Source organism: Amblyomma americanum, chromosome 10 (assembly GCF_052857255.1).
Source record: "Amblyomma americanum isolate KBUSLIRL-KWMA chromosome 10, ASM5285725v1, whole genome shotgun sequence".
In the NCBI taxonomy this organism is placed as follows: domain Eukaryota; kingdom Metazoa; phylum Arthropoda; class Arachnida; order Ixodida; family Ixodidae; genus Amblyomma; species Amblyomma americanum.
Window position 1 is genome coordinate 70,694,560 of NC_135506.1, and position 25,790 is coordinate 70,720,349.

Sequence of the window (25,790 nt, forward strand, 5' to 3'; positions counted from 1 at the left end):
CAATAAAATTAAACATACAAAAAAGTGAATAAAATTTTTGCAGATATGCGAAAAGCTGGGTGCAACTGCCCCTGTATTCTGCAGAGGCTACCTCCTCATTCTTCTTCATCAACGACTTCTTTTTGCTCTTCATCCACAAAACGCAGATGCAAAAGTGGGTGAGCACCGAGTGCACAAGCCCGAGAGAATGCATTTCTGCATTAAAGAGAGAGGCTCCTTTGAATGCACTGAACGATGGAAATAAAGAATGCAAAATGTTTCATCAAATAAGCTGCCAAACTCCTTCGCTCCAGGAGGATAGTATTCTCCGTGCCGCTCTTGCTATGAAGTCTAAATCTCATTTACATTTCTGGCCTCCCCATGCCTTCAATGTGGGAGATGAAAAGGAGGCACTAACCGTATTTCGTGAGTGCCTCCGTGAGGGTGAGGAAAGTCATGGACACCAGGAGATTGAAGGCCCAGTTAAAGGAAGTTGCGACCGAGAAACAGGTGGAGCGCGCCCACAGTGGATAGATCTCAGAGTTGATGGTCCATGGCATGGCTCCCAGACCTGCCGGCGGTGCGCAAAGGACAAAAAGAAAAGGAACAGGTGAGACGCTCAAGCCATGCATGCCAGTTCAAAACCAATGGCACTGTTCCCTTTGAGTGCTCTCCACAAGTGTATTGGTAATATAGACAAAGTGAAACCGAAGCACTTTGACTCTAAGTGCACATTTTTTTTTCAAATGTGCCCATGTAACCTATGCCATTAGTTGACATGAATGTATATATCTAGAAACATTCTATAGTAAGGTTGCCCAGAGCAGGAAAATTCTTTACTACATCAGTGTCATTACTACTGTAAAATTTCGTGGGGCTGCTCCCTGATTATAGGCTAGATAACTGAGACAAAAATATGGTTATTCTTTCATTTTTTAATCCTTGTATGGGCTGCACCTTCAAAATTCACACCCAAATACATATTTGAAAAAAATGAGCCTTTTACATGAGTTTATGCTGTATTTTAGTTGTTGGTGACGACACGGCTTTGAGCATGGATACTGTCGGGTAAATTGCCTATTCACTAAACACACTACTGATTAAGCAAAGAAACACTTATTTCCTTTCTGCTTTACTCATCTCATCATGAGGTAATGATGCAGCTTCAATAATCAAGCTTTATTCTATCGTGTTTTTAATTTTGTGTAAGTCTTGTGGAAGTACCTTATTTAAGAAAATATAGGGGGAGTCTGTCCAAAAACGACAGCTTTACATGAATGCAGTGCAGTCATACGGGAGCCTCAGTATCATTCAAAAGGCAATATTTAAGAAATGCGTGCTACACAATTGAGCGTAGCAAAACCTCCCACACAGTGTCGCCACTACTATGCTCTTCGCACTGCCCAATGCTGTGAGCGTTTGCTCTTTTTTCCTCTTCCTTAATCCCTCACTGCTTTTTTTACTGCCTTCCCTTTTTAAATGGCCCTCGCTGCCATCTTTCCACATCTATAGCGACATTTTTCTTCATGCGTGCAGATTCATGGTCCCAAGGACTTCAAAGTTGGCTTCTCCTTACAACAAGCCTCGTGTTTAAGCCATCTCAAGGAGCGCCGTTTTATACCCTCAATATCTATTTGCCTCAGTCGACTGTTGGCCTTTCGATTACGCATCTGCCACTCTAGATATTTCCCAAACTGCACGAGTACAAAGATGCCACCATTCAACGGGAAGTATGTTGCCATGGCCACACGCTCTTTACTATAACCAATTTATTTATTAAAAATGCTATTATGATTTATGGTTTATGGGGGTTTAACGCCCCAAAGTTAACGCCCCAGGACTCAGGCTATGAAGGACGGTGCAGTGAAGGGCTCCGGAAATTTCGACCACCTGGGATTCCTTAACGTGCATTGACATCGCACAGTGCACGGGCCTCTATAATTTCACCTCCATCGAAATTCGACCACCGTGGCCGAGATCAAACCCGCGTCTTTCGGGTCAGCAGCCAAGCACCATAACCACTGAGCCACCACGGTGGCTAAAAATGCGATTAGTATTAAAAAAAAGGGGGGGGGGGGGGGGGGGGAGAAAATGTACAGTGATCTATGGAAGACAAAATGGGACTGCAGTTGCACTTTACCATACTCATGTTTTTACAACATGCAAATTTACTATAAGCCGGGTACAGCCTATGTACAGCCTTGGTCACAAAGTCTTCAGGCCAAAAGAGGGTCTGCTTCCAAGGCTTGCTTGCAGTGGAGCGTTTATGACACTCAAACTCAAAACCTCAGGGCGGTGAGGAGAGCTCCCGTCCTCGCCCCTCACAAATTTAATAGCTTTTTAAGCACCTTAAAAGTACTGCACTAGTCTGGTTACAAGCACACCTGAAGACTTTTGGCAAAGGGTACACCTAATGTAATTTTCAAAAGGTGATAGTGCAACATGTAATTTGCAATACCTTGACAGTATAACTTGTAATACTTGTCAAATAGCACTGCCTGATGCGCAAAAGGTAATAAGTGGGCTAACTATATGCCCGCTTACAAACTGTTGGCACAAGCTGAAAGCTCATGCCATAAAGACAGAGGCCAAGTTTTAGAACTTCTCTTCTCCTGAGCATAGTTTGTGACTGGCATGCACCATTCACGCCAGCCTTGACAGTGCGGCACACAACCACAAAGACTGCAGCCAAACACACCTTGCTTTAAAGGGGCCCTGAAAGGGGCTCTAACAAATTTGCGATATGGCTGTGATGTTAAAGGACGCCACTTCATGAATATCCCCCAGCAAGAATTTTTTTTATGTGCTTTGTAGATGCTGAGATATCTGTAGCCAAAATTTGAATTTCAGTGTCTTTGTGCCTTTCTCTCGTCACTTTTTGCATGCTGAAAGGTCAGAGCTCCTTTGTTGGCTTCACTGTGGGGGGTGGAGATTGCCGACCTGCCAGAGGTACGCTACCTATTGGCCGTGGCCACGGCAGCTGCCCCACGTTGGAAAGACAATAACCATCTCTGAACTGGTATACACAGGAGCGGTGTGATGGAGGTGGGTGCAAGCGTGAATATGTTGCCGGAAAGAACTCGCGCGTGAGTCGCGCACGAACTTTCACGCGTGAGTGTGGGTTCTCTGCTGTGTGTAGAAGTGTATTATTTGGCTCACGTGCTAATGACAGCACAATGCAGTGACTAAGCGAGTTGATGTGCTCTCCTCAGAAAGTATTTCAGAGCCCCTTTAATGCCCAAACAAATTCTAGAAATCATCTCCTAATTTGATGGTGTCAGCTGTAGTCAGCTGTAGCTCTACAAGGACAGAGCATTTTGTGTTCTACGACAGTGTAACTTGAGGTATGGGCCGCACAAGAACACTCAAAAACAGTAAAACTTTCGATAAGGAAGCAGTCTAACCAGAGGCACCTCATTTTCCAAAACTAACCAGGCTGCATGGTCTGCTTCTCAGTCACATAGTGGGGCACTTCTGTCATCCCTCAAGCTCCAAATCTCTGTAAGATAAGGATGATGCTTGCCCTCATTTTTCAAAACATTTTAAGCTTTACAGGAGCCGTAAGGGCTCCACTATACAAGTGAGGAGCAAGCACATTCAGCCTTGGCAAAGACTACTTGTTGTAGTGTAACTAGTGACACCAGCAGACAACACGGCCAGCCTCTGCGTACGTACCGGGGGCAAAGAAGAACAGGTACAGGATCAGGCCAAGGATGGTCATCCAGGAGTACCGGCTGGGGCACCAGTTGTAGGCCCACACGTACGGTGTGCCCGCTGTATGCTGGCAATTGCCAACCAGCGACGCGTCCAGGTCACTGGGGTTGACCGGCAGGCAGGTGGAGTTGGCTGTTGGAACGTCCGGCACGTAGCAGTAGCCGCATTCAGAGGTCCCAGTACAGGTAGAGCATGAGCTGAAATGCAAGGGAGCACAAGCTCGCATCAGACAGTCACAATTATACACAGTGTGAGGCCAGGCAGCTAGAAGAAGCAAAGAACAGATTAATGCACGTTCTTCGCAACAGTCTTGCATGAGCGCTTATCCACTTGAGCAGCTGTTTTCAAACTGGAAGCCAAAAGCCTTTTAGGATTCGTGAAGACACTCCTACGGTCCTTGAAGGTTGTGCTCTTGAGTCAAACCCACTTTTTAAAGCGAAAGCTTTACTGGCCTTGCGGCGCCGATTTCGCCGTGGGCTGCAGTTTGACCTTGAACATCCTTGCTGTGCCGCTGTCATATTAACGCATCACGTGACTTCGCCGCGCCGCTGAGTCGAGTCTTCGCCGTCACAGCACTGGGGCTCCACAGCTGCGAAGCAGCTGCTGCCTGACCATACCTAGCCGAGCAGACGCGGCTTGGCATCTGTAATGTTGAGTGCATTCCACACACTTGATAGGCAGCACGCCCACCCTGCCACCCTTGCAGGTGGCAGTTAATGGTTGATGAAGAGAGGTTGGTCACCCAATGAACGCTGTGGCCTACTGCTGCAGTGCTGCATGTCTGCCACAACCTTGTGTTGTAAGCGCTAATGCATGCAGCCCACATCTCTCTCTCTCTCTCTCTCCAGCCCCATCTACCTCAAAGTGCGAGTGAGGCGACCCAAGGAGCCAGTTATGCACCCTTCCATTCCTCAAAATCATCGGCATCTAGAACATTGTCAATGCCAACACCAATGAACACAATGAACGCCGACACCTTTCGCTTTGTATATCCTGGATTAGCTGAGCTAATCCACATTCTTTTTTTGAACAACACCTTTCAGGATGCCGTGCAGTTATCTAAGTACACATACAAACCCAGCCAGGCACATTCAGGGTGTTGTATAGTAGTTCAGAGACTATTGTATAGAAAGTCCCACACTGCAAGCAGGGGAGCAGTGTAATACATGCATTAATTAGCATAATGAACTGGCAGGGTTTTCCATGAAATGCTCAAGTTTGTGCACATCGATAAAAAAAGTATAAATTATTAGCGTGACTGGATGCATAACCAGTCTCTTGTGATATATACTTCTATTCCATGCTTCCCAGGCGTCCTCATACATCTCCAGTGTAGGCTAAGGGGGCCCCCAGCACAAGGCGGTAGTCGAGAATCCCTACAAGTCACAAAGCGTTCAGCAATGCGAGAAAGTGGTCCTCTTTGTTAACAGCGTTTCTACATTTTGTGTAGTAACACAACACGCACCAGTAAATTACCCTCTGCACAGTTCAAGCCTGACAACAATTTAAAACCATCCTACGATACAATTTCTTCCACCACGTGACAGGTGCAGCCCACGAAAATAGAAAAGGCAGATTACACAAACATGAAAATTATGGCTTCAGTCTTGCAGACAGCACTTTTCTGCAACATCTGCAAGTTGTCCTCTAGGGTTGATGTTGGAACTTCACACTGCACAGAAAATTGATGAGCAGCTGGTGCAAAAAAGCATGCAAGCTTCACGCCACATGATCCAACCTCAGTGCTATATTGTCTGCGACCAATACAAGACGAAAAACACTCAAGATTCAGAGTGACGTGGGTAAAAAAATCGTGCCCACAATGGAGAAAAGTAATATAAAGCCAGAGCAGTCACAAATTACACAAATTTTTCTACTTGTTAGTAGCCCAATTTAGTGCATATGCCAGGCAGTAATGTTGTAAACACGAAAAAATAACACGTACTCAACAAAAAGCTGCCATGCATGCTTTGACAGCTCTTGGCTTTGGACTTGTTTTTAGCATGGTCGGTGACATAGTCGGACTAAAACTATTTACTCTTCTCTTTTTCTGAGGGAAAAGAGCAGATTGCAAATTCCTAAAATTAAACTGGAACTGTACAGCGGTATGGACCTGCTGGTTATTCTAATGAGTGAAAGCCCTTCTACAATTTGCACCTCTTCTAAAGGTTTATGATAAAAAGTCAAATCTTGATGCATAAGCAGACAATGAAAAAACAAAGTTTACAAATAGGCACCAGTATTTTCCGTTTCCTACTAGAAAACCTGGAAAGTCACAGACGAAGGTAGGAAAAGAGTAGTTCATTATGACACACATATTAAGAAAGCCAACAGTTATCGAAACCAAGAAAAGCATGGGAGAATAATTTTTTTAATTTGTAGTGTTAATGAGAAACTACTAGTGTAATCACCTTACGGCTGAAACTTAATTGATAGGAAAGAAGAAAAAACACCTACGTGCCTCCAGTGGCATCCTAGCCAATTGCATCCGAATTTCACATCCGGTTCTCTACTGAGCTACGATGCCAGCTGTCCAATCTTCTACATTCGGGAGTATTTATGTTGCGTGTAACCTAACCTTGCGAGTGTTCACCAGGGCCACCCTTGTCACACAGACTTCAGAACCACAGACTTCACTACACAATGTATAATCAACAGCTGGACGTTAATAAAAGACTATCATAACCGCCCACAGAATGTTGTAAGTTATTACCTGTAATTGCCACAAACACCAGCCGACTGGACTGCACCAGGTCCAACTGAAGGAGACTCCATATCAGCCAATTGAAAGCCCACTGCAAGCACTGAAAGGCTTGCTATCACACCTGTAAAATGAAAACAAAAACAACAGAGCTGGCCCATCTAATCCGGACTGGCACGGGGGAGAGTACAGTCAGTGCACCTATCAACTCTTCGTGGAGGTAAGATTGAAAGTTTCCTGTTTGAATGGCTTGGATAGCTGCTTGAGAATTTGAACACACAGTGTCTCCCCGTGGTACGGAGTCAGCTACTATGGGGAGTATTCCGGGTCATGCCGTAATTGCAGGCAAGAGCCGACAGATCAGCTCGCCCACGCAACTTTACATTGGGCACCTGAGATTCCCTGGCCATACCTGTCGTCCAGACCGGAGGCCCTTCAATAGATTGGAAGCACATCAACATACCTGGCTACAACATTCGAGAAAGTTAGTAGACCCCCTCCATTACCCCACCCCGCACTCTCCTCCTCATCCATTCGTCTCATATGAAAAATTCAGTTTAACATTCTCTATACACTACGCCAACCTCCCCCACTGTCTCGCTGAATGCCCATTTGCCCTACAATCCTCAAATTACTGCTGCCCAACCCCTCCTTCACGTAGCCCTTGACTCCCCTCGTGCGGCACATCCGCTACCCACCTAGTGGCTAACAGTCAAGCTGCTCTTAAAACTTGCTTCAGTCCATGTGACACACCTTGCCACTTGCTGTGTGCACCACAAAAATCTAACCGAAGAACTTGTCACACTCTGTCCATGCTAAAAAAAATCACTTTGAACGCAAGAAATCCCCCAACTCAACAGCCCCACTGACAGGCAGACTCAGCGTTTGTGCTTGGCTAGTTCACTTCGTTCTATTTACCAAGGGGAGTGGCTCCTAAACATGCTGAGAATCCATGACGCATTCCACATTTAACAAAACACACTACATTTCTCGAGTGGATGATGAGACTCAATGAAGCCCTGTGTACTCATTCATGTCTAACATAAAAATAAAGTGCTATGGCAAGCTATGTGAGGTTTAACCTCTCGAAGCTGCACCTGGGCTATGCGAGGTCCAGTAGTAGACACAGCTCAAGATTAGTTTCGAACACCTGGAGCTCTTTAACGTGCACTCATATTGCACAGCACACGGGTGACTTTTGCATTTTGCCTCCATCGTAATGCGATCACCGTGGCTGGGATTCAATCCCACAACCTTGGGATTCGCAGCCGAAGACCATAACCAGTGACATACCATAACGGGTCAGCCACAATCCCTAACAACATGGTCGATTTTACGGCGGCTGATACAGACCAAAAAGACCGTCTAGAGTGAGGATCACATGCCTTATGATAAGAAAAACCTAGGAGTCAGCTATGCTCATGTTGTCTGTTCAGTGTCTTTATGCAAACTTTGGCACTAGAGTGCTTTCATCACTGAGCTGGCTAATACAACTGCATGGCACCACGCTTATGCAGTGGGTTCCCTTTCCTTGCATCCTCTCTCTCCGCAAGGGCCCTCACCTGCAAGGCTGAGGAGGGTGAGCAGACGACGGCCAATCCTCTCCACTAGACCCATGCCGACAAAGGAGCAGGCAAAGTTGACAAAGGACGTCGCAGCAGTCAGCCAGATCGCCTTGGACGCGTCGTGCACTCCTGACATTTGGATGATTGTAGCGCCATAATACCTGCAGAAAACAGCGTAGCAGTGGCATATGAGGCCATGTTGTCTGCGCTCTGTACAAACTATCACTCATTTGGGGCGAGCCACCACACCCGGTGCGCCGTTGACCCTGGTGGCACCCCTGAAGGCATGCACACTGCAAGGAATTATAATTCTGCAGAGTGGGTCGCAGGATAATTCTTAACAGGTGGTCGACCACTGCCATCTACCATTCGTCACAAAGGACATCTGAATTGTGGGTTAAGGCAGAATGTTTATATTGCAAGCATTAGCCATTGCCACTCTCTGCAAGCCTGTCTGAGCAACTGGCATGTAATGTATAAGCACGAGACTAACTTGCAACTCAGCCTACAAGCCATTCATATGCTTTAATGCTGCGATCCAGAAAAATCAGAACTGCTTGGCTTAGCACTACTGCAACAGTACATTAAAATGGTAACAAACAACTCAGATGCCATAATGAAAATCACATGCAAGAATATTTGACACACCAACAGAAAACGGTGAGCACTTCGGGTGAAGTGTGTGACCACTTCTACTCACATGACAGTATTAATGCCTGCAATCTGTTGAAACATCATCAGAGCACATCCCACGATGAGCGCTAGGCGAAGTGAACCATTTCGCAACACCTGAATCAACACCGGCCCAGCTGTGTGAGAGAAGGAAGAATAAGAGTAAAAAATGATAACACTGTTCCATGCTTCAAAAGCTTCTACAAACTGATCACTCCATGAGAGATTACAAAAGATTTCGGTTAATTTAACATCAATTGTTTCAGATTCTCTAATTTCATCACATGAAAGGCCATAAGTGATGGCAATTCATGAGCTTTTTTTTTCACCTTTGCTTGATTTGACTTTTCCAGCAAATTTAACCAAGGCCATTTGTGACTAATCAACTTTCCAATCCTACGAGAGCCAATAATCTGAAAGGTACGTTGCTTCATTTGCAATGAAATCAAACGTTAACGGGATGGTTTGACTGCTTATCAAGAAACATCACTCCAGACAGTTCTTAGATGGCATACCAAAGGCTTGGTTGTCTCTTCAATAAGCGTCAGAATGTGAGATCTGCATGAGCTGAGACTTTAACATGAGGGAGCTAGTTACAAAAAGACAATAGTAGACAGGGAAAGGCAAAACATGTGGTTTTCCTTCCCCATGTCTTCTACTGCGTTTGGGATCACAAGCCTGAAATTAAAAACTCTCAGCTTACTGCATGCTGCAATGCAGGCACATTTATTTCCTCACAACTGAACCCTCACAGGTAACAAGACATGACTCAACATCAATATCACTGGCAGCTTTGGTGTACCCAGTCATCCCTGTCACCATCACTAGGTTAAATTTAGCAACACAAAAACCTCTCAGACATCATAAATTAGCTCTGTCCAGTGCCAGCCACTACATATCACAGCAAATCTCCTTAGGTATCTCCCTCCCCCAAACCCCCCATTTAAGCACCTGCTTCCCTTAGCTATGTCTTTCCATGGCATCCCAAGAGGTGTCTCTAAGGGGTTAACTAACAGCTATCTGTTCTGTGCATTACGCACCAAGCACAAGTCCCATCCCTTACCTTCATTTCAGCTAGGATGTCAAGCTCTATGATCCACATTACTGCCTTCCTGTCTTCTTAAGCTCAAACCTCCCATTCTCCTTTCCACCACTCATTGCTGCCCTGACCTTAGTCTACCTTTGGCATGGTGCGCACAGATCACGTCGGCAGACCAGCCACACCTCAGCCCACAACACTACTGGTGTACCACCCTAAGGGTGCTCACAATGTTCCTCGTCCTGGTCCACGTCGAGGCAGGTGGCCTTGAGGGCATCAAACTCCGGCTCAATGTTGGCGGTGGGGCCACGGAACCGACGCAGCACCTCAATGGCTTCCTGGTAAGCGCCCTTACTAGCAAGCCAGCGGGGAGACTCGGGCATCCCCAAAAAGCCCACCAGCTGGATCAGGGATGGCACCCCGGCCAGGCCCAGCATGTACCTGCAGGGCCAACAACACAATCCACGGGGTTTCTCAAAATTACACCAAGCAAAACATGCTAGTAAAATAAATCTAGTTGATTTTTATGTGCTGAAGCTATGACCAGTTAACAGGGCACACCATGGTGGAGTGCTCCAGGCTAATTTAAATTTACGACCAGATGCAGTTCTTCAATGCATACCGCAATCTTGGTACAGCAGTGTTATTCTACTTCAGCTCCCATGGAATGTAACTGCCATAGCCAAGACTGCACTTGTGATAATGCGCTCAGGCACAGAACGACATGGCCAGTGAGTTGCTATTGGGAGTGAAATTGAAATGATTCAGCAGCCATAAAAATATACTGGAAAGTGCAAAGCGGGAAAACATTAGCTTTTATAGAACTTTTACAGACTGCTTCTAGGGTTGCCATCTCTACGTGTCTTAATGCTTTGAAGGGACAGTCAACTGCCATTTATTGACTACACTTTTTTGTGGTAATCAAATGCTCCCTGCCCAATTAAACACACGACTGTGGTGCTGAGAAAAACAGCAGAACAATTTGAAACATAAGGTAGCCTTGCTTTCTCAATGCTAGATGAAGTCCGCAAACCCTGACAGGGACACGACACACAGTGTCTCCGCATGGTACGGAGTCAACTTCATAGCATCCTGTAGGTCAGCTACTATGGGGAGTATTCTGGGTCATGCCGTAATTGCAGGCATGAGCTGACAGATCAGCTCGCCCACGCAACTTGTCTGAATGCTTTGAAGGGACAGTCAACAGCCATTTACTGACTATACTTTTTTTGCAGCAATCGAAAGCTCCCTGGCCAATTAAACACACGACTGTAGTGCTGAGAAACACAGCAGAACAATTTGAAACATAAGGTAGCCTTGCTTTCTCAATGCTAGATGAAGTCCGTAAACCCTGACAGGGACACGATACACAGTGTCTCCGCGTGGTACGGAGTCAACTTCATAGCATCCTGTAGGTCAGCTACTATGGGGAGTATTCCGGGTCATGCCGTAATTGCAGGCATGAGCTGACAGATCAGCTCGCCCACGCAACTTGTCTTAATGCTTTGAAGGGACAGTCAACAGTCATTTATTGACTATACTTTTTTTGCAGCAATCGAAAGCTCCCTGCCCAATTAAACACACGACTGTGGTGCTGAGAAACACAGCAGAACAATTTGAAACATAAGGTAGCCTTGCTTTCTCAATGCTAGATGAAGTCCGCAAACCCTGACAGGGACACAATATGAAGTTAGTACAGTAACTCCATGCAACTTTATGGACACAACAACTGCTGCACCGCCTACACAACGTGGAGCGGCAATAATGTGCATGATATTAAACAAGATGCACAGATTTTGTTAAGACTACAGATGAGAGCACTAAATTGGCTTTAAATGACTACCAACAAAATAAAGCTGATGAGCTGATGATATCTATCACAGACACCAGCAACTGCTTTTTCCAGGAGCAGCACTGTCAACTACAGCATAACGGCAGCCGCCTTTTGAAAACATCAGACCATATGATGAGAAAGCTTGGTTAAACCGTGCAAGGAACAATGACAAATTGCAAGAGAAAAAAAATTGAGGCATCTGAAGTTTCCTCCAGCAAAAAAAGACAAAAATAATGCTATGTATTGCGTTCAGCCCGATTCATAAAAAGCAGCATATCAACTCCAGGTGACGCAGCCAGATTACTTGAAGAGCCGCGAATTTTTAACACAGCACTGTGCAACCATTGGCTGTGGCCTGACTTTCTCTGCAAATTTAAAATACAAATTCCAGCCAAAACCTCTGGTTCTGCCTCTGCTAATGTCATCATAGGGAAAGATCTACAAAAATGTGCCAATATGATTACACTCATCCTTGACAGTAAACTGCCTATTTAAGGTATTTAAGTTACAGTTTTATGAATATACCACGTGTCCCAGCTAAATTGTAACCAAGCTTTTAAAAAACACGGAATGTCCTAGCCACGTGAGACCAACCGACGATTGTTTAGATTAGAATCGCATGACCTAGTCTGCAGTATTTTTTTCGTTCTTCAGTGGTAACTAATCAGTTAGGCCTAATTAGCTATAACTTTTTAATTAATACCCTGGGTAACAAAGTGTCAGTGGAAAAATTGTAGATCACTTTGAAAAACAGTTGACTGCAATGTTTGCGCCAAGATACTGTTAACATAAAGTAGAATTTTCTGGCCGGCCTTAAACCTTAGCTCGCACAATAAAAAAAAGCATCCACGTGACAATGGTGCCATTTAAATGTCCCAAGACGTGTCTTAGAGAACAAAATCCATTTTTACTGAAGTGCTCTCCCCGATGATCCTTTGTGTGCACATTGGGGCAGAGATGTGACCCAGCAGCTGGTCACGTGATAGCTTTCTTTTAAGGCCAATAGATAAAGGTACGTAAATCATATCTTGATGGAAACAGCACTGCTAGTGGTCTTTTGAGACGGTCTACAACTTTACATTGACACTTTGTTCCTCAAATCAATAATTATAAAGGTAGCTAAACTTAACTAATTAACTGTGAAGAACGAAAAAATACTACAAACTAGGCCACACGACTCTGAACAACCCTCGTTAATTTCACTGGGGCTACAACACTTCATATTTTTAAAAGCTTGGTTACATTTAGCTGGGGACACTTGGTAGTTATGTCTCTCAGTCGTTGCCACAATCCTTACCTCCTTGATGGCAGGCAATTGCTATTATGTCTAAAACGTCACAGTTTAGAGACACTGCACACCAAATAGAAAGGAATAATACCATGTTGAAAAATTACACTTTAAAATAGTCTGTCACAGAATCATCAATTTAGCACAACACCTGGGCACAGGTTCATTTGGTTAAAGCTTTCAAGTGCTGCAAGAAAGAAAGCTGGCTGATAAAGTTTGTTCTGATGATCCTTCAACACCGCCGCTATGTACAAGATGCAAACAAGTACACAAAAGAGGGGGACTGACCGCCAGCCATTCTCAGTGTCTTGGCTGAACAAGCCGTCGGACACACTGGCCACAAACTGCCCTCCTGTGATGAACACCTGGTTGATGGTGACCAGGAGCCCCCGCAGCTCAGCCGGTGCCACCTCAGCTATGTAGACTGGCACCGTCATGGATGCCAAACCTGTCGGGTTAGACAAGCACATCGCTCAGCACAAACATGCTGCACACCATTAAAAAAACGTTCAACCAATTGCCTGGTGTCCTCGTCAGCTGGTTAACTGGCTATTCATTGAGCAGCGTGAAGAACGCCTTAAATATAAGAGCTCAAGCTGTGTGTTTGTACCACCGCCCATCAAATTTTCACACACTCAAAAAATCTGCATTCCCCCATTTAAGCAAGGGCAGTACCCTTGCAATGATGCCACTTCACTTCTTTAACTGCATTGTTTGGCACATAAAAATATGAGTAGAAAGAAGGAGACAAGACTAAAACAGGTCTTATGTTACTGAAAATGAGTATCTGCTGTTGAGTGTGTTGTGATCAAAGGCCCCGACAGCGGGAACAGACGAGCCCGGCAGGCGCCATCGAGCTATGTTTGACCAAAGGTGCTGTCGTCCTGAGAAGAGGATTAGGAACGGCTCCTGGCGACGGTGAGCTGTGACGAAAGGTTTCTCATCCCTGCGTCCGGAGTATGGAATGCGGCGTTTCTCCCGAACTGCGCCCTCACGTGGACCGGCAGAAAGACCCGAACAAAGGCGCCGGACCCGCCTCGCTCGCTTGCACTTGCGCGGCCAGACAAAGCAGGGGCGGACACGGCTGATTCATCTTGCCCTCTGGAATGCCCGGGGCCGTCAGGACGCATCTTTCCACGGAGGGGATCACCGCCTACAAAGCCAACGACCTTATGCACATGGTCAACCCGTCGGAAACCACATTCCAGGACGCCTCTTTCCCACGGAGGGCATCACCGCCTGCTAAGCCAACGACCTTATGCACCTGGTCAACCGGTCGGAAACCGCATTCCAGGACCTCAAGGCGCCAGGATTCCTTATCGCCTGTGCACGTGTTTGTGGGGGGCGGAGCGGTCACGGGGTTAGGGAAGAGACTATGAAGAGTGTGTCTGCCCATTGGACGCTTGATCAGCTAGGTTCCCTAGCTAGGTGCCTAGAGAATATCCACTGTATTTAAGCCGCAATTTGGCTGGTTTCACGGCACTTCATCTCTGACTTTTGGTCTCCCTGCTTCTCTTGTAAATATGTAAATAAACCTTCAAGTTTACCAACCCTCCTGAAGGCTTCCCTCCGTCGTCTGCAGAGTTCATCGTCATGCGGTGAAGACCTCGGTCCCGATACCCAAGCATATCAACTGGTTGGCAGCGGTGGGATGGTCTGCGCCTGGTCCTGACTCTGGTATGGTAAGTGCGCGGTCTTTCTCTTGGAGCATTGCCAGGTTTTACAACTTTGGAAATTTGTTAGCCTAGGTAATCGAAGGTTGGTATAAGAGGCAGCCGGGGCTCCTCTGACCACGCGAGAAGAGACTTGCAGTTGCTCAAATAGTCATGGACTGGAAGAAGCTGCGCAAACCAGACCTAGTTCTCGTATGCGGGGAATTGGGCATTGATTGTGGGTCGATCCGTAGAAAACCTGAATTGATTAGGGCAATTGAGGATTTCGGTGCGGACGAGGAGGAGATAGTAGAATGTTGGGAGCTAATTAAGGAGGAGTTGAAGAAGGAAAGGGAATAAAAGAAGCGAGAGGATGAACAAAAGAAGCGAGAGGATGAAGAAAAAAGGAAGCGCGAAGAGCAGGAGAGGGAGCACGAAAGAAAGCGCGAAGAGCATGAAAGAGAGATCGAGAAAAAACGGCTCGATCTACAGATAGCTCAGGCTGCACAGGCAGAACGCACTAGGCTAGAGGTGCCGAACACAGTGGCAAGCCAGGCAGCATCAAAAATAAAAATAAAGGACCTCTTGCAACCGTACAAACTTGGAGAGGACATAGGGCTCTTTCTCGTGAACTTTGAGCGGGCATGTGAAAGTTGTGAGTTCCCGACCGAGTCTTGGCCGCAGAAACTTCTGACCATTCTTCCATGTGAGGCGGCCCAAGTACTCGCTCGTCTGGCAAAAGAAGAGGCGGCAGACTATACTAAAGTAAAGGCAGCACTCCTAAAAAAGTATCGCCTGTCCGCAGAGGCCTTTCGGCGTCGCTTCAGGGAAGCCAGAAAACAGCCTAACCAGTCATTTCCGGATTTTGTGTATAACCTTAAGGCAGACCTGAAAGAATGGCTAAAGGGAGAACAGGCTTACGGAACTCACGATAAAGTAATAGAGGTGATCTGCCTGGAGCAGTTTTTTGGCTCTTTGAGGGAAGAAATGCGCATGTGGGTGCAGGACAGGCCGGGAAATAAAACCCTAGAAAGTGCAGCAGAGCTGGCCGAAGAGTTCTATGCCAAGCGCGTAGCAGAGGGTGCACGTGCCCCCGTAAGCCCCAAAGTAGAAAAAAAATTTCCACGGATCCAGACAGGAGGGGCAGCAAGCCGCAACTGGGAGCGGAACGAGGGCCACAAAGCAAAATCAAGCAACCCCACAAAGGGGGCGACCGAAAAAGAGAGGAATAAGGCTTTTGAAGCCAGAAAGAAACCAGTGTGTTTCCGTTGTCACGAGCCCGGTCACTTCGCCCACGCTTGCAGGAAGCAGGAAATCGTTCTCTCCTTGGTGGAGGCGGGCGATGAGAACATGCGCCTGCTAGAGCCATACCTGAAAGACATGCAGGTTAATGGAAAACCGTGCCGGGTTCTGAGGGACTCCGCAGCCACCATGGACGTAATCCACTCCACGTACGTGAACACAGCTGATTTTACTGGGGAATGTGCAGGGATTAATTAGGCAGGTGGCCGAAGAGAATAGCGCGTGCTTGCCGATCGCACGAGTTAGAATAGAGGGCCCGTTTGGCGTTCTGGAAACGGAGGCAGCGGTATCACCGAATCTGCCGGAAAAATTTCCGTACCCCTTTTCAAATCGGTCGGAGCAGATGCTCCAAGAAGAGGGTCGTAGTTTCGGCGATCGAACCGTCCAGGCGCTCACTCGTGCGAAGGCTCGCGAGAGTGCAGCTGAAGTAAATCGTAGGAAGAACGAAGGCTCTCCCACGACGGGTCAGGCAGGGGCAAACCCAGGAGGCGATGCTTCTGAGACGAGCGGAGAGGCTCGCGGCAGGAAGATGCAACGCCGAGTACAAGGACTCAAAGGGGGTCCAGTTCGATCAGCTCGTGGTGCCGCAGAAATACCGCGCAGGCATCCTTAAATTGTGCCATGGTGGGGGTTGGTCTTGCCACCTTGGAGTGAACAAAACTAAAGCTAGGCTTCTACAGGAGTTTTATTGGCCTGGCTGCATCAGGGATGTCAAGCAGTTTGTAAAGTCCTGCGAGACCTGTCAGCGTGTCGGAAAGCCAGGGTATTTAAGGAAGGCTCCGATGAAGCTAGTGCCCGTGATTAGCGAACAATTCCGTCGTTTGGTGGGGGACGTAGTCGGTCCTCTATCAGTGATTCAGTCGGGCTACCGCTACCGAAAAGGGCGGGAAAACGGGAATGCCGACGGTATCAGTCGTAGCCTTCCTGCATAATCTGGCGTAAAATGCCCTAATGCTCGAGAAAAGCTACCGTATCATTTTTGGTTTTTGTTTTGTTTTTTTTGCTTGCTTCTCCGTACCTACCTCATTGCCGGAAAAAAAAAAAAGTTTCTTACCAAATTTCAGACGCATGTCTTTTGCGAAAAAAGGAAAAACAAAGAGGAACTAGTTTTGGTTCAGCAGACTTCCGGGCGTGAGCTGTTGGCGAGGGTTAAGTCATCCAAAATTTGCAGCCATACTGCTCTGTATTAAAGACCTGGCAATGTTTTGAGGCTGGCCGCGTGCTGCCTAGCCGGAGGTAGGGGCTGAGCTCAGATCGGATCGCTAATGCTTTGTTGAGGACCCTTGCCAGCTGTGCAGGTCAAGTGGACTGACTACTACGAGGCCGACTGGGACTCTGACGCCCATTCGTGATGCACCGACCAGCTGCAACCACTTCGTGGCGTCTTCTTGGCGGCGGACGGATTGTTGTGATCGGAGGCCCCGACAGCGGGAACAGACGAGCCCGGCAGGCGCCATCGAGCTATGTTTGACCAAAGATGCTGTCATCCTGAGAAGAGGATTAGGAACGGCTCCTGGCGACGGTGAGCTGTGACGAAAGGTTTCTCATCCCTGCGTCCGGAGTATGGAATGCGACGTTTCTCCCGAACTGCGCCCTCACGTGGACCGGCAGAAAGACCCGAACAAAGGCGCCGGACCCGCCTCGCTCGCTTGCACTTGCGCGGCCAGACAAAGCAGGGGCGGACACGGCTGATTCATCTTACCCTCTGGAATGCCCGGGGCCGTCAGGACGCATCTTTCCACGGAGGGGATCACCGCCTACAAAGCCAACGACCTTATGCCCATGGTCAACCCGTCGGAAACCACATTCCAGGACGCCTCTTTCCCATGGAGGGCATCACCGCCTGCTAAGCCAACGACCTTATGCACCTGGTCAACCGGTCGGAAACCGCATTCCAGGACCCTAAGGCGCCAGGATTCCTTATTGCCTGTGCACGTGTTTGTGGGGGCGGAGCGGTCACGGAGTTAGGGAAGAGACTATGAAGAGTGTGTCTGCCCATTGGACGCTTGATCAGCCACCGGTTTCCCTAGCTAGGTGCCTAGAGAATATCCACTGTATTTAAGCCGCGATTTGGCTGGTTTCACGGCACTTCATCTCTGACTTTTGGTCTCCCTGCTTCTCTTGTAAATATGTAAATAAACCTTCAAGTTTACCAACCCTCCTGAAGGCTTCCCTCCGTCGTCTGCAGAGTTCATCGTCATGCGGTGAAGACCTCGGTCCCGATACCCAAGCATATCAAGTGCCATTCAAGCAACTGGACAAAGTGATACACGTTATTTATGTGCTTAGACCCTAGCATACAAAAAAAAAAGAATACAACATGAAGGTTTGTCAGACGTTGCATTCAGGAAGAGAAAAAAAAAGGCCCGGTGTGTACAGTGAAGCATAATGTAACACCTGGGAATGACCAGATCAGATTTTGAAGGCAAAAGAGTCGTTATTTCAACACCTAACCTGAAAAAGTCTTAATAAGGGCAATCCTCTCATTCTTTAGAGGGTAAAACCGTGATGAGATGCCACTCCGGTAGCAATGCTGATAAGTAGGGCTTGAAGTCAGCTTTGGAGTAGCTAATGGTTGAACGCCAAAGAAGTGCTCTTTTATACCAATTTGCATTGTAGAATACCAATGTCCAACATATGTGTGCCTGTGGTCCTCAAGACAATCTACACCAGTGCAGCCCGCACTTCTTTACACACTTCCTCTACTGCATGCTGCCACATACACAGCATATGTCTTCTTTCAGGCCACCAATGTTGCACAATGTTATCATACCACTTTTCCCAGGTACAATGCAGGGCTACCATTGTCAGATCATTCATTGATCACGCTGCATATGGCTCTTTCTGGTACTCCTGATATCTGCAAAGCCATTGGCATGTGGGAAGATGCGTTCAAAAAAACAGCAGCTGATCGAAAGCCTAGCTATTTGATGCCAACCTTTGCTGCCACTTTTATCACAACCGAGTATTTTCTTTTCGTAAGAAAACTGTTTGCTCGACAATCAGTTTTCTTCTGACTCCCTGCTTTGTCAGTCTGCATGCTGGCACCATGACAATGTGCTGATGTGCGTACACCAGAAGTGAGGGAACGCTGGACTGCATAAGAAATGCCCTGCAAAAGTACCCACTCTAAGCAGAATATTAAATCAAAAATTTAGAATAGTGAATATGGGAACCACTGTGCCCTTAAGTTAGCCTACAACACATCTCATGGTATCTCAAATTATTCTTAACTAAAGCCCGCACCAATGTGACCAGTCCAATACTATGGATACAGCTGCTCAAAGAGAAGAGGCTGTCCCTCTCTATTTTTCAAAACAAAAATAATTTGACATCTCTGAAATAATTCATGTAACTATTAAGAAGTGCACACCATGTTTTACGTAAGCAAAAAGTTACAAATTATGTAAGCATTCTGCCTCCTTCTAATAGTGTATTGCATGTTATTTCTAATAAATTCTTATAATCTAATTCTAATAATCACCTTACATTAGGTCTGAAAATTCAAACTATATATAACTTCTCAAAGATGAAGCAGGTCACAGCAAAGAAATGCCACAGGAAGCATCTTTTACACTGTACCAAGGGAACGTCTACACAGCAGCTACCCTTAAAGCATGCACAATAAGCCAAGTTTTATTTTTCCTCTATTTTTTCTACCCTCCCAGTTCCGCGGCTTCCTTCGGCCACTTGCATGCATGCACACAGGCCTGAACCTCTCAAAACAACTGCTCTGCTGAGAGCAAGCTCATTATTCCTAGCGCCAGTTTCTGCCGTTCCCGTATCACAAGCTTTGCAGCTGGATGCATGCTGCAACCAATTTCGTAGCACTCGGCACAAGGAGTGACTCTCATAGCAATGACAAGAAGGCCCCATCATAGAAGACAAGACAGTGAATGACAGCACGTATGCGTAGTAATGAAGTGTTTTATCTCTTTTGTCAATTGAAATTTTTGAGAGGGCAGGTGGTCAAAATTAATTGAGGGCCCTCCACTTTGTGTCTCACAGCTAGAAGTTGGACTTTCAGCTCTTACTTTTTTAACCCTTTTCGGCCCAAATTAAAACTGTTCAAGAGAAAAAAATCAACATCCAGAAACCAGCATGGCTAGGGGGAGGATAATTATCAGAAAATCAACGTTTTGTTGGTTCTTTATATATTTTTCTGCATGATTCCAAATGGAATCAATATGATTTATGGGGTGCGAAATACTTAGTTTTTGTGATTTCTTTGAAAACGTCAATAAATATCAACTGCTTTGAAACTACACTATAGTCTCTGCCAGAGTAGAGGATGCTACAGTTCTTACCAAGAATAAGAGAGAATGATATGACACACAGCTTGCACCTCTTTTGTTATTTCCTCACTGTTTGTGGCCCTATGCAAACGCAATTCTCGAGTTGGTTGAAGACGAGCACCGGTTCTTTTGAGACATGCCGTGTAGCAGGCTGGGCAACCACGCTGCCAGTATCCAGATTTCCAGCCTCAAGCTTACAGTACCGAGTAACTGCACAAACTAAAATTTGTAATGCGAATATCTCAAAGATTGAGATTTGAAGTATTCGTGCAGTGAAGAAGCTCCTTTCAGCGGGGATTCCCATTCACGATTTCTGCCTTGTTCAGCAGTATCATGCTGCATCCTCAAGAAGCCTTTTTCTTTAATTACATTTTTGTTCACACAACACGAACTGTTGGGCGAGTTGGTTGTCTTTTCGGAAGTGGAAAGCTGTACGGCTTTCAATCTTCGATGTAGTTGTGCTACCACTACGTTCTGCATCATCCTGAAATTTTCAATTTGCTGGCATGAAAGATATTCCATAGAGGTTCAATTCTTCTCTCTTATGCTTTGCATTTGGGTTGTTGTTGTTGTTGCTGATCTACTTCTGATGATTGCTATTCCTGATCATCGGATGAATCAACACCTCAACACGTCTGGCGGGCTGCTCTTAAAACTTCCTCTCCGTATGAAAAGTTCTAGCACTGCATGTATATGTAATCTTCGGAAAAAAACATTCATTTTTACATATAGACCGTGAAAGAGGCAACATTTACACGACATAAGCAGTCACAGGTATCTCAAATACGACCGCGCTGCTCATTCTACAATAGGGCCTTCAGGTTCCAGTGATTCCATTTGGAACCATAATTATTTGCAAAATGATTTACTGCTTGTAAATGTGTAAATGAGTAACATGAGGCTTTCTTGTACCCTCCCATGTTATTGGAGGAAAGACAAGAATGGTTTTCTTTCTTCTACACGGTGCAATGGAGGACGTAGCACCGGGCGATGGCGACAGCAAAGTGTACGCAGTTTCTATATCCCTCTCCTACCTACTAGCATATGTCAGTCAGGAAAAAGGCTGCCAACATATGTTGATGAATTGCTAAACGTTGGAACTACTGCAAAAACAGCAGGACTTTCTTGCTCAACTAAAGACTGGTGGTGATTCCAAATGTAATCACTGGGCCTGAAAGGGTCAAGAATTCGGCAAACTGTTTACACACATTTTTTTTTTTTTTTTCAGGAATATAATGTGGTATTTCTGGGCGGTCAAAAGTCACTTGGAGTTTATCTAGGCCTTTTTGTCAGCCTGGGCATTTGATTTATGTCAGCCTCAGCATTTCATTTACCTGTAATTAATGTGCTATTGGTCATTAATTACTGATAAAGCACTTATAGCAGTGCTTATTGCTACAGGAAATGTTTTACTCATAGGTGACTAAACAATAAACAGCATATGCTTGCAAAAAATTTTTGTAGGCAGGTGAACCAGCACGGCCGGTTGATAAGCAACGTTGGTACCGGATTGAAAAAATTCCAAGGAGCTTAGCACATTATGTGCAAATATTCTATATCAGTTCAAGGAGAAACCAGCAAAAACGTCAAAAATACTTGTCTCCTCAAGAGATCATGTACCACGTGAAAATAGTCTCTAACCATCACATACGTTTATTCACAATATTTCACACGAAACGACCCCTTTGCCACCTCTTAAATTCGGGTAATTTCCAGTACCAACTGAGTAGAATTCCAGCTGCTCAAGCTACGCCCTTAACAGATTGTGAATAAACAGAACAATGCATGAAAGGGGGGGGGGGGGGGGGGGGGGGCATAGTTGAACAGGCTGAAACTCCATGAGATAAAATCAACCTTTCATAAAAGGCAGGTTCCTCCTCAAGCACCTACAAAAGTGCCACTGGTACAATATGCATTCCAATCCAGAAAGCAATTCATTAGCTTGAGGTCACAGTTGTTAGCAGTTGTCAAACAGCTCCAACATACATCTTCGCAGAGAGATCTTTATCACATATGGCCACACAACCTGGCTGCCTCATGCCCTCACCTTAGGCGTTACCTCTATACCTATAAACAATGGAGGTTACTGACAACCTGCACCACTTACCCGTTACCATACAATACAGCAACGTCTCTTCATTGTCTCACAAGCATTAGTGCACATTCGTAATCTAGGTGTCTGGATTTATATCACAGTTCTAGTGCACTTTGGTCACTGCACAACACAGGGCCATGTTAGACTATAATTAAAATCCTGTTGGCTTCTTCGGTTTTTTACATGGAGCCACTGTTTCCAATTACCTCCACTAGATGTTTCATACATCAGATGACATAGCACTGGCATTTCTCGAGTAAAAAGAATTAAACGACGCTACTCAGACCCCACCCTGCCATCTGCTAACTGTCCTAGTTAACTTAGTTGCTAGCTTCTCCCCGATTAGGCAATGGTCCCAGATTTGAGTATCAAATCAAGATGAACTTTACTTTAATTACGGAGAATACTGGACTGTGTAAAGATATAATTCTGCTCAAGTGAATGTGAAGGGTAATTATTCCGTAGTTTTAAACTTGCACAAGTTTGCGGGCTTTTTAGGAATAGGCTAGTTCCTGCTGGAATAACCTCTACAGCATACATATAACAGCTGGCATTACAGTCCACCAGACGTTTTATTCAGTATTCAGCACAGCAGCACCGGTTTCTGATCAGAAGATGCCATAATCGAGCTTGTGATTTTTATATCTCACATAAGACGAAGGAAGACCTATTCTAGTAAGGTAACATAAGTGTTTAAAAACGTGAAACCGATATGCCCGCAAAGAATTCACTTCCTGCACAATCCTGCGTTGGACGTTAGGAAATCTTTATCAAGACTGGCAGGCAACATTTTTCTTCCTTAATTGGCACCAGTCCAGCAGAGTGAACTTATCAACAGATTCCACCAGCTGAACCTCCACTCCAGGAATAATCAGCGGATGTCGCCAATCCAAAGCCGCATGAATGCAACGATAACTATATGAACGGGTCGAACACAATAGCGGCAGGTAGTACAGCCTTGCCCGCTAGGATGCGTGGAAGCTCTTAAACTGGGTCACGGGGCTGATTTTTCAGCGAAATCACGTCGATAAACTCGAGATAGGCGCCCGAAGGGTTCCGCCCGCAGTGCAAGGAGCTTTCTATTGTTTCCGCAGTTTTGGGCCACGATCTCGGCACGCGCCACTGGAACTCGCGCGATGGCATCACGACGCTCGCTTGCAGCGTATCATCTTGCACCGCAGGGACGGCTCGCTCGACGACCACGACGGGGTGGTGTTTTGAGAGCGCTGGCCGTGCCGACAGGTGCGGCGCACGGAAATGGCAAGGTCGTAAAGCAAGCTTTTTAGTGGCGAAGTGAAAACCAGCTGCGCGGGGTCGGCAGCGCGACTACACGGCGACAGCAGCAGCGGTAGCAGCATATAGATCACAACATGCAAGAAGAGATATCTGGCTCAAATGTTCCTGACAGCGGAGGCGCTGCAGTACTTTTCCAATCGCCGATACCCATCGGTGTTGCTTTCCAATCATTCGCGCCCGCGTGGGCTGGCGTGGGCTAGCAATGTCCAACTCGCAGATGCCAAACCCACGCCGCGTCCGAAAACGCCAGAAAAATGTGGGTTAGCTTAGCACAGTCACGGGGGTGTTCCCATACAATGTGCCTTGGGTGCGCAGCTGATTCAATTAGAGGGGGAACCGACCCTCGCATGAAAGCTGACTGGCGCACGTACCACCGTACAACGTTTCCGGTCTCGAACGATCACGAGTGCGGAAAGATCTGAAGACGCGAGACGCGCCTGACTCAGAGTCACACAACACGCAGACGCCGCGAAATTAAGCACGCACACAGCTGGCGACCCGAGACACGCGTGAAAGAAGGGAGCGCGCGCGTTAACGTTGCCAAGTGTCGAGGCGCGCGTACAAAGAGTAAAACCTACCTATGCCAGCCCCGACGATCAGGCGTCCACCCAGGAGCATGCCCTTGTTGAAGGCTACTCCCATCAGCACGGCTCCGACGGTGAACACGAAGCTTGCTACGAGTATGACAGGCTTGCGTCCGAAAGCGTCCGTCGCCATGCCAGCGACGATCGCGAACGCCCAGGCGCCCGCGATCGTGATGGAAACCACGAGCTCCTGCCACAGGTAGTTGAGCTGAAAGTGGCTCCGTAGCTGTATCATGGCACCGGACACGACGCCCGTGTCGTAGCCGAAGAGGAAGCCCCCGACGGCCGAAAGCACGGTGGTGCATATTAACAGGCGGGTGACGGGCACTTTGGGGCGCTTTGACGGGCCGTCGGCTATGATGCTTCGGCGCTCTTCGTCTTCCTCGTTGTGGAAGCCATTCATGTCGTACTTGGTCTCACGCGCCAGCTTGGATCGTGCTTCTTCCTGTCCTTCGTTTCGATCGCAGCCAGGTTATCGCCTCTCTTCCCTTAATGAAGGACAGCGTTAATTAAGCGCTTCCACACCTTCGCCACCTGACTGCCGCCGCTTGCAGGGCTCCCCGCAAGGATCGACTGCTTCTGTCAGGAGGGGCGCAGGTGGAAAGCGCCGCTAGGGGGCTAGTGTGCTTCAGCGGCGCGTACTCGATGCGTGGCGCCACCGTCGGCCCTGACTGGGTTCTGTTTGCAGCCGCGAAGTCGATGTGGTTAATCAGAGCAGTGCAAAGTGATGAAAATAACACTTAAAATAACGGAAGCCCACTGCCATCAAAACACAGGAGAACGAAGGAGTTGACAGAAGTGTCAACTTTTAGTTACGCCGCACCACACTCGCGGGTGCGACGGCTGAAATGAAAAGTGCAGCTTTCCCACAAAGGGAGTTCACTTGCGGGAAAACCCACACTACAAAGTTGTCACTGTTTCTACGCCAAAGTGGAAAGTGACAGCGCTTGCGTACAGCATGGAAGTAGGGGCGCGAGTGAAGACTCTCAGATTCTAAAAACAAGAGAGTGAAAGAAGGAACTGTGTTTTCCTACACTCTGCCGAAGCCGTGTGTTCTACGGCAGTGCTATATGTATGTGGCCCACCATCGTCCTCCATTTAAAATGTCCGCCAGATTGTGTTCGTTCACTAAATAATGAAATTTAAAGATATTTTTAATATCTCTGAATTATATATCCAGGCAAAGAGGTTAAAACAAGCTATACGGTACATATAAGTTACTTAGATGTAGTAATAGTTAAGGTTTAGGCTTTGATACGCTTCATATATCACATTTGTTTAGCGTACAATTCGCTTGAGCATCTGCCTCGCATGCAGCAGGTGCGGGGTTCGATCCCCAGTGCCGCCGGGTACCGACCGGTGATGCAATGTGTACAACCTTTCCCCCGGCCTGGTGTTCGGCAAGTAACGGGTGAAATGCTTGGAATGTGGGTCTTTGACACCACATTGAGTAATCGAAAAATATATACCTTGTGCCATGGCGCTCTTTGGCCATAGACGCCCTTGCGCCATAAAAATCCATAATCCTCATCATACAATTCGTGCAAACGACATGAGGATGATACCGGATGTGGTATCGATGTTGATGCTGTGGCTCTGAATTTCATTGGGAGTTTCCAATCCAGATACATACAGTGTGCTTAAGCAAAGCTGCAGGCTAGTAACACTTGAGAAAAGTTTTTATTGGGTGTAAGGATGCTTTTTCGGCATAGTAATACTTATGAAGGTGGACGTCTTAAAAAAATGCGATTTGTTTTAACTAGTAATAAGTTGG

The 25,790-nt window shown here is 46.6% G+C and overlaps 1 protein-coding gene across 2 annotated transcripts in view; it reads right to left on the reverse strand.

The window, feature by feature from the left end:
• Positions 1-24,622, reverse strand: part of LOC144107156 (proton myo-inositol cotransporter-like) — a 31,607-nt gene extending 6,985 nt beyond the window's left edge. For both annotated transcript variants that reach the window (XR_013309236.1, XM_077640151.1), the window contains exons 1-8: positions 24,011-24,622; positions 13,081-13,240; positions 9,900-10,111; positions 8,660-8,768; positions 7,957-8,120; positions 6,407-6,518; positions 3,655-3,890; positions 398-550 (exon numbers count right to left, since the gene is read on the reverse strand). Coding sequence is in view for 1 of the 2 variants with exons in the window: in XM_077640151.1 (XP_077496277.1) it covers positions 398-550; positions 3,655-3,890; positions 6,407-6,518; positions 7,957-8,120; positions 8,660-8,768; positions 9,900-10,111; positions 13,081-13,240; positions 24,011-24,419 (1,555 nt within the window). In the remaining variant the exon portion in view is untranslated. The remainder of the gene's footprint in view (positions 1-397; positions 551-3,654; positions 3,891-6,406; positions 6,519-7,956; positions 8,121-8,659; positions 8,769-9,899; positions 10,112-13,080; positions 13,241-24,010) is intronic.
• Between the last annotated feature and the right edge of the window lie 1,168 nt (positions 24,623-25,790).